Source organism: Venustampulla echinocandica, assembly GCF_003357145.1.
Source record: "Venustampulla echinocandica strain BP 5553 chromosome Unknown scaffold_0, whole genome shotgun sequence".
NCBI lineage: Eukaryota > Fungi > Ascomycota > Leotiomycetes > Helotiales > Pleuroascaceae > Venustampulla > Venustampulla echinocandica.
The window spans coordinates 4,846,029-4,858,700 of NW_022474205.1; the positions used below are offsets into that span (position 1 = coordinate 4,846,029).

General features: G+C 47.5%; 4 protein-coding genes across 4 annotated transcripts; 2 read left to right on the top strand and 2 right to left on the bottom strand.

Moving 5' to 3' along the window:
* Positions 1-399: 399 nt before the first annotated feature.
* BP5553_01504 (uncharacterized protein) lies at positions 400-2,730 on the top strand (the record flags this gene model as incomplete). The annotated part of the gene is made up of 4 exons (XM_032010127.1): positions 400-504; positions 537-665; positions 737-1,762; positions 1,819-2,730. The coding sequence occupies 4 exons, from the start codon at positions 400-402 to the stop codon at positions 2,728-2,730; spliced, it is 2,172 nt and encodes a 723-aa protein (XP_031874181.1).
* A 652-nt stretch (positions 2,731-3,382) lies between these two features.
* BP5553_01505 (uncharacterized protein) lies at positions 3,383-5,056 on the bottom strand (the record flags this gene model as incomplete). Its single annotated transcript, XM_032010128.1, has 2 exons — positions 3,383-4,983; positions 5,035-5,056. The coding sequence occupies 2 exons, from the start codon at positions 5,054-5,056 to the stop codon at positions 3,383-3,385; spliced, it is 1,623 nt and encodes a 540-aa protein (XP_031874182.1).
* A 1,341-nt stretch (positions 5,057-6,397) lies between these two features.
* On the top strand, positions 6,398-9,640 carry BP5553_01506 (Uncharacterized protein; the record flags this gene model as incomplete). The annotated part of the gene is made up of 8 exons (XM_032010129.1): positions 6,398-6,479; positions 6,661-6,799; positions 6,845-6,919; positions 6,965-7,087; positions 7,136-7,725; positions 7,799-7,833; positions 7,979-9,396; positions 9,502-9,640. The coding sequence occupies 8 exons, from the start codon at positions 6,398-6,400 to the stop codon at positions 9,638-9,640; spliced, it is 2,601 nt and encodes an 866-aa protein (XP_031874183.1).
* A 1,739-nt stretch (positions 9,641-11,379) lies between these two features.
* Positions 11,380-12,458, bottom strand: BP5553_01507 (uncharacterized protein; the record flags this gene model as incomplete). Its single annotated transcript, XM_032010130.1, has 4 exons — positions 11,380-11,842; positions 11,993-12,125; positions 12,191-12,340; positions 12,416-12,458. 4 exons carry the CDS (start codon positions 12,456-12,458, stop codon positions 11,380-11,382), a joined length of 789 nt encoding a protein of 262 aa, XP_031874184.1.
* Between the last annotated feature and the right edge of the window lie 214 nt (positions 12,459-12,672).

Sequence of the window (12,672 nt, forward strand, 5' to 3'; positions counted from 1 at the left end):
ACTATAAAATTCATACCAGACATCCACCTTTCTTTCTTAACCTAGATTCAAACACCTAGTCTCTAGATATTTTTATTGCATCAAGGTATATTACACTTCGCAACACAACTAATAATTAACTTTGAATTAGTGCTGGCGTTCTAGATGATGGTGCGAGCCAACACTCCATTGATAGCAATAGCTTGCCAGCACCACTTGTGACTACCGCTGAAGAGGCAACATTAGGCCCGAGGCTGTTAACTAATTGAAGCGTCGAAGAAGGCTAGAAGCCAAGGCTATTGCAGACCGTGATAGCTTGTCAAGACCACTCGTGACGGCCGTTGAAGAGGCAGCATTGAGCCCTAGGTTTACTCAATCAGTTGAAGCGTCGAAGACGACAAGAAGCCAAGGGTGCTAAAGATGGCCTATCTATACATCGCGCTCAAATCAAGCGTGAACGTTGGAAGGAAAAGGGGCTCAGGGACCAGGCCGGCGCCACCCAGCATACTAAGTCAAAAGGCTCGAGTGAAGTGCCGGCTCTAGCTATACCGAGCCAGGATCCAGTTATCAAATCTGAAGCCTCGCATGGTGATCTAGTGAGCGTTGGGTCGAGTTTGGATGAGCACGTAGCTGATGATCTACCAGCTGATGATCTTCCACCCTCCCCACTGCCGGAAGCGGTGGAGGTAAGAAAACCATCTGCCAAAGACGTGAGCTTGCTCTGGCCCACTATATTCACTTGTTCTTCAGCCTCCAGCGAGAACTTGGCCGCTTTGTCGCTTTCCAGCCCTCTTCCCTTAACATTGACAAGTCTCCATCCATAGATCCTGCTCATCCCAAAGACGACAACACCATTGTTCCACTGACATCCAGTCCTCCCAGAGAATCGATCTCAAGAATGACCGGTTTCACGCCCTTCAGGATCCATGGTCCATCAAGACGCAACCCGGTGAACTCGCGCCCGAATCCTCTTGAGACGTTGAGCCAGCCCAACTTGACCAACTCCTCATCTTCGAACCTTTCCCAGCCATCGAACAACATGCACTCACCATCCCCCCAAGGACAGTCAAGCCAGGGGATGGCCAGTTCTGCCCCATCACCCGATGGTTACCCGTCGAGCGTCAACTTGCCTGACTATAGCCCCTCAGCTTCGGGCCAAATCTCGATCAATATCCCGACTCCGGACGCAACAAGCATGGCATCAAGCTCTTCGATGCACCCGGGACCGCCGAGCCAGGGCTCAGTGTATCGGTCACACCTCGGCGTGCCCCAGTCATCGGTCGACTTTCACAGTGCCTTTCAGATGAAGTTTTCTAGACCACTAGGCTACCCTACTGCCGCTTCCTTCGGGGCATCGGGAAACAACGACACGGCCAGACTACCTTCTTACCCTTATTGGAACCCCGCGGATCTTGCTCAAGCTTCTGCGAACCAGGCTGCTTCATCGTTGAATTCGGGCGTTGCCATTAATCCAGCCGCCGGCCTGGCCCAGCCGGCTGCCATCACACCAGCAAACCTATCCGCAGAGGCAGAAGAACATCCTGGTTATGGTGGATTTCGTTTTCCTGATGGGGACATTCTGATCGGCTGTCGCACCGGCTTCACCTGGCAAGCTTATTGCTCAGATTTGTCCAAGGCATCGCCGGTTCTTGCAGGAATCATTGGCAGCACCAAGCCGCTGGTAGTGACTGGGAAGAACCCAGATGTAGTCAAGACTGTCAAGTATAACCTGGAAATGGTCGCTCACCCAGAAGACGATCAACTCCGAACTTTTAAAGTTGTTGTAAGTTGAATTCTTCTAAGGAGCAAGATAAGGGGCTCAGACTAACGGGGCCAAAGGATTTCTCAAAGGCGAGAATCCAGCTCGCAAACTTCGAAGGACAGGCTGGTATTGATCGCCATAACCGGGATAAGATCTACGACATGTTCTTCCGAATTATAACCCACCAGTCACCGAAATTCAACACGGTAGTTGCCTTCACCCTTATCAAGGAAGTAAATGACGTTTTGCTGGTAGCAGAAAATTTGAAGGCAGTCAGTGCCGTCAAAGATGTTCTCGAAGCCCACCTTCTTCGTCTTGGTAGCCAGCTATGGGTTTATGTTTCGGAGGATCCTGACGAGTGGGCTAGCCTCGGAGGACGCATGGAATCGCCATTGATCTTTCGCGAAGCCATGATTCATGTCGTCGGCAAAATCGACGCCAAGATCCATATTGATCGCGATCATTACGCCCGTGATGACCTACACAAGCGCATCCTGTTGCTGGCTGAGGAGAAAGTCAGAGAGCTCAAGGCCAGAAAGGTTGCCTGCGAGGGTGACCTCGTCGCTTTCACTCCCGCACGTTTGATGCACCGGGAGGAAAATGGTGTCGTCCCAGACCGTTCCGTTTACGCCAACGACATTTACTTCTGGCAGGCCCATTCCTTGATCCGGCAGTATATCGCCTCAGCTTTTCATAAGAACCTTCACCATCGCGCCAAGGATGGAGGCTACAAGTTGTATCGGACCCTCTACAAGGGAGGCAATGCCTACCTTGACATAACAAATCTACCCCAGTTCTTCGAAGTCTTCGCGATGTCCAGCAAGGGCAAGCGGATCCTGGGTGATGCCGTGCTCTCCGTCAAGCACGACCTGAAGCCGCTCCTCGACGATTTGATGAAGGATCGCCGACAGAATGGCCATGGCGAGGAGTTGGGATATCTCACTTGCACTGAGATTACCGACGAGGAGTTGCCTTGGGCCGGTATTTGATGCCGTCCCCGCCCCCGGTTGATTGCTAGCAGGTCGTCTCGGGCCATTAAAGCCAGTTAACTCATCAGTTTCGGTCGACAGTTAGCTAGTCGGCCTAGGCCGATCAACCAGCTAGCAATCAACCGGGGCTTTATTATTAGGTTTTCCTTGGTCCGATAGATAGGAGTAGCTACCTATAGTAGTCTACTAAAATGTTGGCGGTGCTCTAACAAAATTTTGCCTTGTGAGGTGCATCTGTGAATACTTTTAAAGTGTGAATCTCCTTTGTCCTTCCGCCGTAGTGAGTACCTAGGTACTAAATGGCAATTTCACTAGCGCGTGACAATATTAATTACTTATCTGAATAGGAAGAAGGTTTCTTGTATTACTACTACTAGAACTCTATGAAACTTAATAAGCTTAAGAAAGTCGCTGTGTTGGTAGATCTAACTCACGACCTTAAGAGTATATAAATAGCGTGCTGAACTACTGAATTCATTTGGCGGTGGATTTGCTCCGTATATTTGCGCTAAGTTGGTTTATGCCAATTTGTCATGTAATAGGAAGTTGCCATAATACTCCATGCTAGCTCATTCATGGGATGATCATCAATCCCTAGGCAGGTACCACAACTACATCCAGCCCCTCTTCTCATTTTGCCCGCGCGTCAAGATCACCGATCCACAGCCCCCAACTCCCTGTCATTCTTCTGAACCCTTGCATGCAGCTTATTAACCACCCTCCATAGTCTCCTTCTCTCTTCCGGGCCCTCGATCTCTAGCTTCTCATCATTTACCTCCTCGTTTGTTAATGTCAACAAGACTTCACCAGTTAGCTTTCCTTTTTGCGGGAAGTCGTAGGAGCAGAACATGGTGATGTTGTCGGCTGAGATTTTCATGCGGGTTAGGAAACCAGTGAGGTCTTCTGAGTCCCAGTGGGAGACTTTTGGGGTGGTGAGGTTTGGTGACTTGGTCCGGGGAGGAGGGGTAGCGGAGGAGCGTTGGTTTGAAGTAGCAAGTGTTGGATGGTTATTAGGTTCAGTTAGTTGGGGTTCCGTTGGTGGGGCCTTATCCATTGATGGCGCTTTAGGAGGGGGTGAGTGAGGACGGGTTTGATGATCATGGAGCCGTGGGCTTGAGGCTTGAGGTGGAGACATCTTTGGAACAGTGGATAGTTCGTTCGATTCTCCTTGACCGTTTGGCTCTGGGGACTTGGATATTGAGTACATTGTTTGAAGATGGGGGTGGTGGCGAGGGAGATAGGCAGCTGTGGAGCGTTCTGCAGGGTGAATTTTGAGTGAATCGACATGCCCTTGTTTTTCCGGGGCTTCCATCTGGGATGGCTTGTAGATTGAAGAAGGCAAAGGAGGAATAACTGCTTTTGCAGCTAATTGGCGCTTTTTCGCCGGAGCATCCTTCAGGGGCATGCGTCTCCTTTTAGACTTTAGAGGATTTTCGTCAGCCTCCCCTTCACCAAGTATGACCCCACCAATGTTAACGGATGGAAGAGGCCAAAAGTTTTCTGCCAGAGGTATCATTTCATAGGTTGGTCTATTTGGCGTGTTTCCCACGGCGAGCCATCGCGGGTTTCTGTCATGCCCAGCAGCTGATTTGGTTACGTTTTCCCGGTTCCCAAGTAGCCGGGATACGATGTTTGCAGCTGAGGCTAGAGAATACACAGACCATTCATAAATTTGTTTGTCGGCAGCTGTATTCTGGGCACAGATTGTCTTCCAATCCATAGGCTCGAGTAGAGGAGCCATAAATATCGTTAAGGCAGCATTATCTGAGCGAGCCCGCTCCTCGAAGAATGCCATCCGTGTTTTGTCCGGATCATTAGGTTCCTCTTGGACGGTAAGTGGCGCTTCCTGGTGGACTGGGTACCCATTGTGTTCTTTCCAGCGGGGTAGAATTTTGTTCTCGACGGCCTTTTTCAGAACGTCGCTGTTGAAAAGGGCGTGCTGTGTAGTGAACTTATAGGCCCACTCTGTGGGCTGAAACACGCGATGCACGTACTCATCGGGGATATATTCTCTCACGGTGCCAACCAAGCATTGGTGGCTACAAAAGTGAAGGAGCTTAGCGATTGTTCGTGCACCTCGCCAGAGGATGGCCTGTGCTGCTTCTTTATTAGCCTCTGGCAACCAAGGAGTCCATGATCTGGTCGAGAAGTTCCAGATGTTAATATTCTCGGGATGGTCTTCTGAGGGGTGGGTGAATAATCTGAAATCTCTGAGTGTCTTCCGTCGAGGTTCCTTTACACACGTGGTCAAAGCTGGGGGGTTGTTAGTGAGACTTGGAAATGAGACGGCTCTCCTGGGCTTACTTGTATTCCCCGAAGACTCCATATTTCAAGTCTACTTTGGGTTTATCTGGCCAGACCGCAATGCCTTGACTTAATCAATTCTACCGGCAAAACGCGTTGACCGTCGTCGAATCTACCCGGTGGTTATGCCATCCACATCGCTCATGGCGCAAGGTTCAGATGGACATTGTCAACACATCTACATAATTAATACTTCAGATATCGACCATGCCGAGAGCTCAAGGACCAATATCGCGGTTGTGATCGTGGCACCGGCGTTTGAAGTTAATCGATCAACCTAAGTTGTTTTGTCGTAGGTTCACGTCGTTAAGCGGGAACTTGGAAGGCGCATGAATCTCTCTCGGAGTTAAACGAGGGTTGTGCAGCGTTGGCCGCAAGCCTGCAGTCTCTGCTGTCTTGGGAGCCGCCATTGCAGGTACACACTATACCATGAAATATTAAAACCAAAGGTTTGGAATTTAACCTGTTTTATAGAAATGCTTAGGTATTTATATAGATACTTTTAACCCCTTTTATACTTCGTGCTAAGAAGGCTAATTTTACAGCTCTAGTGGTGACCTAAACATGATGATTGGTCAATGCCATCATGTTCGATCAATCTCGGCTATACCTTGGCACTTGTATATATTAGGGGCAACATCCATTCAGTTACTCTTACGAAGTACAACTTGATCTAAAACACATTAATTTATATTTTATTCTAGGTCCACGCATATAGCCCAAGCCTGTCCTATCGCTCAATTCTATCAAAGTTCCCGATGCAACATTGCTTGTCACTTTAAACCAGAAGCTCAGTCTATCACATACCGCAAGGACGTCTCGCTCAGCCGAGCCTATTGTTTACTATTTACATTAACGCCTAGGTCTCCCAGGTCGAACTCCTTCCGTGTCCTGAAACCAGCGGCAAGGCGGCAAATGAGATGCGGATTCGGAGAACTAATTGGGCACGGCTTGGTAATTGTGGCACACCCCGCGATTGGTAGAAAGCCAAGAAAAGCAATTAAGTTGCATGGTTTCAACTGGATCAACGTGGGTGTGCACTTGCAGGAAGGGCCTGGCAGGTCCTCGCACCATTTACTATATTTGTAGGCGCAAATGCAGGATTAGGATTCTTCACTCTCTCACTCTCTCTCTCTCCCACTCTCTCTCCCTCTCTCCCCCACTCTCTCTCCCTCTCCGATTTCGCAGCCTCGGTCAGTTTTTTATAGTTTGTATCTTTAATTCAGTTTTCTGATTGACAAGTACTGTACATATCGTTGTTCTTCTAGGCTTCCTTGGTGATACTCGGTAACTGCGAGAGCTGATTCATCCACACACAGCATCCTGATAGCTCTTGCTTCACACACGGGTTTGTGCACGAAAGATGGCGTCGCTGGAATCTCAGTTGGCGATAAAGGTATCTGGTCTGCCCGAAGTAGGAAATCGACCCTGTTTACTCTCTCTTGGTAAGTGGGACGCGAATTATGCGATTTTGTCGCCTTTTTCTACTCTCGGCCACCTTCGCCTTATTCCTGCGACCGCAACTGCCGTCCAATTATAAGAAGCCCAAATCCTAGCTCGTGTCCATTTGTCTAATCTTAGATTGGACATTTATAAATTAGCGCTAAGACTAACTTATGAGTGTAGATGGTGGTGGCGTTCGCGGACTCTCCTCACTGCACATCTTGCGATATATCATGACCAAGGTCAATGAGAATAGAAGTGGCGATGCACTTGTCAAACCTTGTCAGATCTTCGATATCATTGGAGGAACAAGTACTGGAGGGTATATTTGAGATGAAGGTCTTTTGAACTACGTTGACAGTCTCAGCTTAATTGCAATCATGCTTGGCACGCTCGGCATGGACGTCGACGAGTGCATAAAGGCATATGACACTCTGTTTGAGTAAGTCTTTGGCAAGAAGAAAAGCTTGTTACCAACGAACTGGAGGCTCGATGTCAAGTCTGCTTTTAGCTCCAAGGCTTTACGATCGGCTGTCACGGAAATTGTCACAAAGAGTGGTCGGAAGCCGGATGCAAAATTCAATGAAGGGATCGACCATAAATGCAAAACGTAAGCTGTGCTCATCTTGTACCACCTAACATTACTGACTTGCAAAAGCTTTGTTTGCGCAACGTCTGAAGATACATCAAACACCAGACTCCTAAAGGACTATGATATACCTGGGAAGCCGCGTCAAAACCAGGGTATGACCATTGTAGAAGCTGCAATGGCCACTTCCGCGGCGTTGTCGTTTTTTGATTCTGTCGAAATTGGCGATCAAATATACTTGGATGGAGGTACTGGTGCAAATAACCCGGTTGACCGCGTCTGGAATGAAGCTCAAGCACTCTTTGGTGCAGAGGATGGCAAGATCGACAATGTAGTTGGATGTATCCTGTCAATCGGAACTGGAGACCCTGGAATCCATTCGTTTTCAAAAAACGCCTGGAAGGTCCTAACGGAAACATTGCGCAACCTTGCAACAGAGACGGAGGCCACAGAACGTCGATTTTCCAGTACACATTCTTACTTAACTGCGTCAACGCCACGCTACTTCCGTTTCAATGTTCAGCAGGGCCTCCAAAGTGTTGGACTAGCAGAATACAAGGAGGCTGGGAAGATTAAGACTGTGACAGAGGAATATATGGATCATCGGAATAAGGAGCTGGAAGTGTTGAAGATTTCGGAAATATTGAGGGCCAAGAACTGTACAACCCTCCTTGATGACGCAGATGACTTTTCCTAATTATGTTTGGTGGATACTAATTATTCTTTCACTAGCGGCTGCACTACCAAACATCAAACAACTAGTCACTGTGAGCTACCCATCCTAAGCAATATAATAAACTCTTACCTGTCAAATATAATATTCTGAAATGTTCGAGCATAGCTAACGCATTGATTTTAAGGAGTTTGAGTACAACAAAGCCCACCTAAGTCACACTGCAGAAATTTTCAAAGCCCCGAAATATAGAGTTAAAGGACTTCATTGGCCGGACCGCAGAGCTTGACCAACTTTCCGACGCTTGTAATGTCAATGGAAGCGCAGATGACAAACCTCGGATTGTCGTTATTAGAGCGCTAGGTGGCCAAGGCAAGACGCAGCTAGCCCTCAAATACTGTTACCAGATGCGAGGTAAAATGCCGGTACTTTGGGCTGACGCTCAAACAAGCAAGACTTTGAAGAAGGATCTTGCATCGTTTGCCCCTTTACTCAATGTGTCTATTTCAGACAATGCGGATATTGATGCTCAAGTCGATGATACCCTTACAACCCTCCAAGACTTTCCTACGCCATGGCTCATGGTTTTCGATAATTGCGACGATCCAGATTCGTTTAACAACATCGACCACCTCATGCCTTCATGTAGCCACGGAATCATAGTCATCACAACACGACACGAGAATACTTTGAAACTTGGGGGTGAAGATTTTAAGATGAGCCTAGACTCTCTCCTCGAAAAGGATGCAATTGAGCTACTTGAGGTAACATCTAAGGGGAAAGATCGCAAGGGCCATGATCTATCGACCAAGAAGGACATCGTGAATAGGCTTGGAAAACATGCTCTGGCCGTTGCTCAAGCTGGAGCATACATTCGGGACAGGAAGATTTCGTTACGAGATTTTCGACAGCAATTTGAGCAGCAAAAGAGACGCGTTATAGGTGACAAATCCGAGGGCATGAACGAGTATAGGAAGAAGTTGTCAGACAACACTGAAGTTGAGACCTCGATGAATGTCTTCACAACTTTCGAACTTTCGTATAGTCAACTGAGCCGTCGCGGGGGTGGAGTTGCCTACCATTCAGCAGACGTTTTGACTCTACTCGCATTTTTTGAATCCAAGAGTGTTTCCGAAAACCTGATGAAATCATATTGCGAACATGAAGACGCGGAGCTCAACATAGAAGATTCCATTTTGAAACCTGAGGCTTCGAGCAAACCTGGGGTTTTCTTAACCCATCATGCTAAAGCATGGGATTCTGACGACTATTGCGATGTTCTGATTTTGTTGAGCAAGTTGTCGTTAACCCAGCCTTTTACTAGGCATGAAAACAACCTCTGTATCGTGTCTCTTCACCCACTTGTCAGAGACTGGATCAGGATCCGAACAGACGACATCAACTGTCAAAAGTATGCATCTTTCGCAGGAACATGTATTTACCGACTTCTGGACTTGACACCACATCCTAACAACTTTTACGCTTTGAGTCTACCCAAAACACAGGAACTCCAGGCCCACCTCAATATCCACGCGACTGATCGTTCTGGACTATCTAGCAAGGGATTGGTGCCAGTTTACAAAACACCGCCTCGAAATATTGGGCGGCCAGAACTTCTTTTCGGATTTTTAACAGATAACAACGGCGAATATAACAAGTCAGTGTGGTGGTTCCAGCTATCACTTGAACAAAGAATTAAAGCATTTGGTATAACACATTTAAACGTATCTCGCAGCTCTAAAAATGTGCTATTACTAACTAGATGTCAAATAGGAAATGTCCCTAATACAAAAGCGCCTTACTATACTCATAGAGCTATTTTGTCATCACAGAACGCACTCGCCTGTGCATATCAAGCCAACGGACAGATCTTAGAGGCTGTCAAGCTCCTCGGGAACTGAATTTCGAATTTAATTACGTACAAGTCATTCATCATCCTAGGCGACAAATTTGTCCTTGGCATACTTGACTAGGTGTATCGCGCGCAGGTGACTATCACAGCGCTAGCCATGATGATAGAGGCGCTGAAGATGATGCCCTTAGTGCAACCATGGTAGGTGTTGATCAAAGCACCTGTGATGGGAGTTTCTAGCCAGGCCAGCAAAACCGACGACAAACGTTGACATACCGACGTATGTTTAGATAATTTCAACTTGAGTGGATCGATCAAGAAACCTCATAGTGGAGGATTTCGCACACACCTGATTTGGATGGTCTACATTGTGTGCTGTAGTCGACATCATTAAAGCGATGACGGTGCCGCTCGTCGCTCCAAACAGAATAGACAGCACGATCGGTCCTGCAGACGTGTAGACCATGAGCCAGCAGAACAACAAAATGGCAGACGCGTAACACGCGAAGGTGATGACGTTGAATTGGCCGAGATGCTGGGCGAGAGTTCCACGAAGTATCCGTCCCTTGAATGAGCCCTCGTTGATCAGGGCGAACAGATAAGAAGCGAGGCTTGGTGCCATTCTATGAGCCAGATCATACTCTGCAAGGTAGAAGTACGGAGTCTAAAGCCCGAGAACAACCATGAACAGCGCTGCAACCTAGAGGGAATAGGCTGGCTTCGGGAAGGCATCGAGCAGAATGAAACTACCCTTTCTTCTCATAGGTGTGGGGCGAATGGTGGCTGCTGCTGCTATGTAAAAGGCGGCGACGGCTGCTACAGTTTGGCATGTAAAGCGAGAATTGCTCTTGCGTAAGTACTTGTTTAGTATTTTATATATATATACGCCGTATAGAATTAAAGGCTGGCTAGGCAAAATACGAATGTATACTCGTGGATCCCGACATTAAACAGGGATGGTATACCAACCTAGGCAGAGTTGTAGGCTTTTATCTATATGTTTATTAGGATTGCTGGGACTGCGTTGACGATTATGAGTAGGATGCTTCTGCTGCCCTCGTAGAAATGTATATAATTGCAAGCCGACATTTAAGGCGGACCATTAAAATGAAAGTTTCGAATTTCATAGTGCTTTATGTATATATTTAGCTGTTGATATCCTTTCAAAAGCTCTAAACCACACAGCCGACTGAGATGAGATATTTCCATGTCCTTGGCAGCGGGCTAGCCTTACAATACTGTATAGATAAGGATTAGACTAAAGAGAGGAGAAAGGGAAGAGGTACAGGCTGTTCGTATTCTAACAGCTTTCCACAATCACTATACGCGGGACGACCGGCCTAGTCACCTTCTGTTGTCTACGTAGGCATCACCGAACCTTAATGAACAGGTCGAGAAGTCTTATCGAAATCATGCGTCAATATTTCTCAAATATACGATATTGAATGTCTGTTATATGTACGTGTACCTGCATTAAAGGAACGTGCACCTGACAATAATAATTTCACTCTTATCCAGCATATTCGGATTATTCTACAAGCCCCCCAATCCATTCGTAAAGTTAATTTGATTTTAAAAGCATCTTCACGGCTTACAAGTCGAGGTATTAGAAGAGTGCAACGAGATGGCTAGCATCAGTAGCTCTAAATATTATAATCTAGACCCTCGTTTTCTCCCGCAGACGCATGTGTCTGCAATGAATTAATGGTACCTCATGATCCCTAATCCTATCTAGAACAACCCCGTATCCTTTTATTCCGCAGAGCCAGTGCTATATCCAGGAAACAATCATGTAATGCTGGCGCTTCCAAAACAACTCACGGCCGTAATAATATCCGGGACCGTTAAAAGCGTAAAGTTCGATCCGTCGTCAACACGGAAATGCTTCCCATACGACACCGGGACTAGCAGCTCAAAAATATCCTTTCTCCCTACCTGCTTCAGAGGCCCTAGCCACACTTCCTGCAAGTCGGCTGGTACCTGGTCGGGGCACTCATGGGCACCGACAGCGACCTTGATACGCCGAAGATTAGGCATACCAGCAAGCATAGCCCACATGTCGTTATAAAGTTGCTTGTGTGCATCGAGGATGACCTCGGCGCCTAGATTGACAAACTCCCATGTCATTTCAATAGAACTAATAAGTGCGAAGCGTTGCGGGAGAACTAGTGACGGGAAGCTGTATAGGAGATGGCGAGAGGCGAAGTTGAAGGTTGTGGTGCTATAGAGGATATCTATTGCTTCAGAATATCTTGCATCAAGTTAGTAACCTGCTCGAGAATATAGGGGCCGAACTAGTTAGGATGTGGGGTATTTACACTTGTCGGCATGTTAGCAAGATCGCGAAATCTAGCTTCAGCTTGCCCATCATTCCGTTTGGGGGTCCATCGTCCCCACCAACCCTTCCCGTTCTACATTGATCCCACCAAATATTTCTGTGACGATCTTCCTCGATTTGGTCCCAGGTACAAATACAATGCCACCATCGCCACTCTCGACGCTCATTCCTCTTGCCCGTGCGGTACTCCCGTGGTCTGAATTGGAACGCCACGTGAACTTTACGATGACCTAGGACGGCTTCGTATATGCAACGGCGAACCTCCAGCGGCAGACTTAGCAAGAGGCTCGAGGTCTGTTGGGCCGGTTCTTGCAAAGTCAAAGCTCGCTCGCGAGTTCTGGGAAGACGTGGTTGTACTTCTGGATCCTGATACTCTAGCCGCTTTGGTCGAGCTCTTAACTTCCGGTCTTTCTGCGACTATATTAGAACACTTGCAATCGTCCCTTAGATAGGTATTGGGCGGCACCTTGCAGCAAAAGAGCGCACCAAGCCAACCTTCATGCCCACCAGCAGTAGGATCCTGGCCCATAACTATGGCTAGGATAAGGAATACGGGACTCTTCCGTTTGTACAGCTCTAAGCCTCTGTCGCCTCGCAAGATCGCGAACCTGTTCGAAGTCACAGCCCGAAGGTAGAATAGTCGACTACCTTATCTACTACAAAAGGAATGACCGGTTTAACAGAATTCTACCGTAGCGAGAGGATAAATACAAAATACCTACCTAAGGTACCTTACGGTAGGT